At 38.7% G+C, this 2,144-nt stretch overlaps 1 protein-coding gene across 1 annotated transcript; it reads right to left on the reverse strand.

Annotated features, from left to right (window-relative positions):
* LOC109236018 (uncharacterized mitochondrial protein AtMg00810-like) lies at positions 1,352-1,789 on the reverse strand. Its single transcript, XM_019402252.1, has one exon. It carries the CDS (start codon positions 1,787-1,789, stop codon positions 1,352-1,354), a length of 438 nt encoding a protein of 145 aa, XP_019257797.1.

Raw genomic sequence — 2,144 nt, forward strand, 5'->3', positions numbered from 1 at the left:
GCTTTACGTGGCGGAATGAGGGAGCAAGAGGGGAAAAAAGAAAGAAAAAAGAAAAATCTATTGGCTCTTTTGCGTATAAGTTTTGCCTATAAGTTTGAAGATGTACATACATCTTCCTTTTGGTAAGTAAGGTTGGGAAATGTAAATATAAAAAGAAGATACTTTCTTGTATTTCCTCTTTTGGCATACCTTATCCTATATATACACAACAATTCCTTTCTTGTACGATTAATATTCTTTGTATCTAACTCTAGGTGTAACATAATACTAACTTATTTTCCGGTAAATTACTATTTTCCTTCTATAATATGATTAAATTATTTTCGATTTTGTTTGTTATATTAAATATATTTATACTACTAAAGTTTGCTTGGTGAGGTGAGCTCACGGGGAGGTGGTTATTGGCCCCAGTTGGGTCGTGGCAAATTTTCATTTCAATTTACATTTTAGAGTTTGTTAATTTGAATTGGTTTTTCACCCGGTGTCCGATATTCGTATTGGGGCCCGATTAAATCAGGATTCACGCTGGGAAGTTCCAGATTGGGAGTAAAGCATTCCCTAACAAAAGCGACTTCATACTACAGCTTGAACCCTATCAAGCTACCATAGAAGAGGACATGCATGAGGATCAGAGAGAGAGAGAGAGAGAGAGAGAGAGAGAGAGAGAGAGAGAGAGAGCAATCAGAGAAATCTCCATTGTTATTCACGATTGGAGAAGAAGAAGTTAGCTAAGAAGAAAAGCTCTGCTAGTCTAATATACAGACAGCTACTAATACGCCCTATTAGTTAAATTAGTTACTAACTTCTACTTCGTACACTTTAACCCCTACTTTTCTGTACATACACATACTATCCCGGCTCAATACTCCCCCTCAAGCTGGAGGGTAGAAAAATATTCTTCACTCCAAGCTTGCAAAGCATATGATGGTGTTGTGTTCGTCCAAGTCACTTAGTCAATAAATCTGCTATCTGCTCCTGTGTTCACATGTATAGTCTTGATGATACCAGCCTTTATCTTCTCTCTAATGAAATGACAATCAATGTCAATGTGCTTTGTGCGTTTATGAAAGATAGGATTTGCTGCGATTCTGATCGATGCCTTGCTATCACAAAATAGAGCCACAGGTAATTGCAACTTGACACCTAATTCACCAAACAGACCAACGAGCCACACAAATTCTGCTACAGTTGAAGCCATGTTTCTAAACTCAGCTTCAGCTGAACTACATGCCACTGTTTCCTGCTTCTTTGATTTACAAGAAATCAAAGCATTGCCAAAAAAATACTAAGTAGCCAGTGACTGACCTTCTAGTTTGAAGGCATGCTCCCTAATCAGCATCACAATATGCCTTCAAGTCCCATCACCTGGTGATGGTAATAGCAGCCCCTGCCCTAGTGCACTTTTGACATATCTGACAACTCTCTTTGTTGCATCTAGATGAGATTGTTTAGGAGAGTGCATGTACTGACTTAAGGTTTGTACAGCAAATGATATATCCGGCCTAGTCATTGTTAAGTATAGTAATCTTTCCACCAATCTTTGAAACTCACCAGCATCCTTCAAGAGAGGGTCTTGAACGGTATTATCAGAGGAAGAAGCCAATTTGTCAAAATCAACAGAAGTCAATTTTTGGTTTACTTCTAATGGTGTGCTAGAAGGCTTGGCCCCAACCAGTCCAAATTCTGAAATTAACTCTAATGCATATTTGCGTTGGCTCATGTATATGCCCTTATCTGATCGAGCAAACTCGATCCCAAGAAAGAATTTCAATTCTCCAAGATCCTTCATTCTAAAACACTGCTGCAAGTTGGCCCTTGTCTTGTTAATTTATGTAATGTTGTTCCCAGTGACTATCAAATCATCCACATAAGCGAGCACTAGAACAAGGTAAGTATCAGTTTTCCTGGTAAATAGAGAGTGATCATAGTGGCTTTGAGAAAATCTCATGGTCTGTAGTGCCTCAGATAACTTGATATTCCATTGTCGGGATGCTTGTTTAAGGCCATATAGGGACTTATGTAGCCTGTATACAAGGTACTCCCCCTGTTTGGCAACTCCCTTAGAGAAACCAGGAGGAACAAGCATGTAAACTTCTTTAACTAAGTCACCTTGCAAGAAGGCATTATGAACATCCATCTGATAA

The sequence above is a fragment of the Nicotiana attenuata genome, chromosome 12, assembly GCF_001879085.1.
Source record: "Nicotiana attenuata strain UT chromosome 12, NIATTr2, whole genome shotgun sequence".
NCBI classification, from domain to species: domain Eukaryota; kingdom Viridiplantae; phylum Streptophyta; class Magnoliopsida; order Solanales; family Solanaceae; genus Nicotiana; species Nicotiana attenuata.

Bases quoted from the DNA above. Each gene is read 5' to 3' on its own strand.
- LOC109236018 (XM_019402252.1), bottom strand. From the start codon at position 1,789: ATGAAGGATCTTGGAGAATTGAAATTCTTTCTTGGGATCGAGTTTGCT.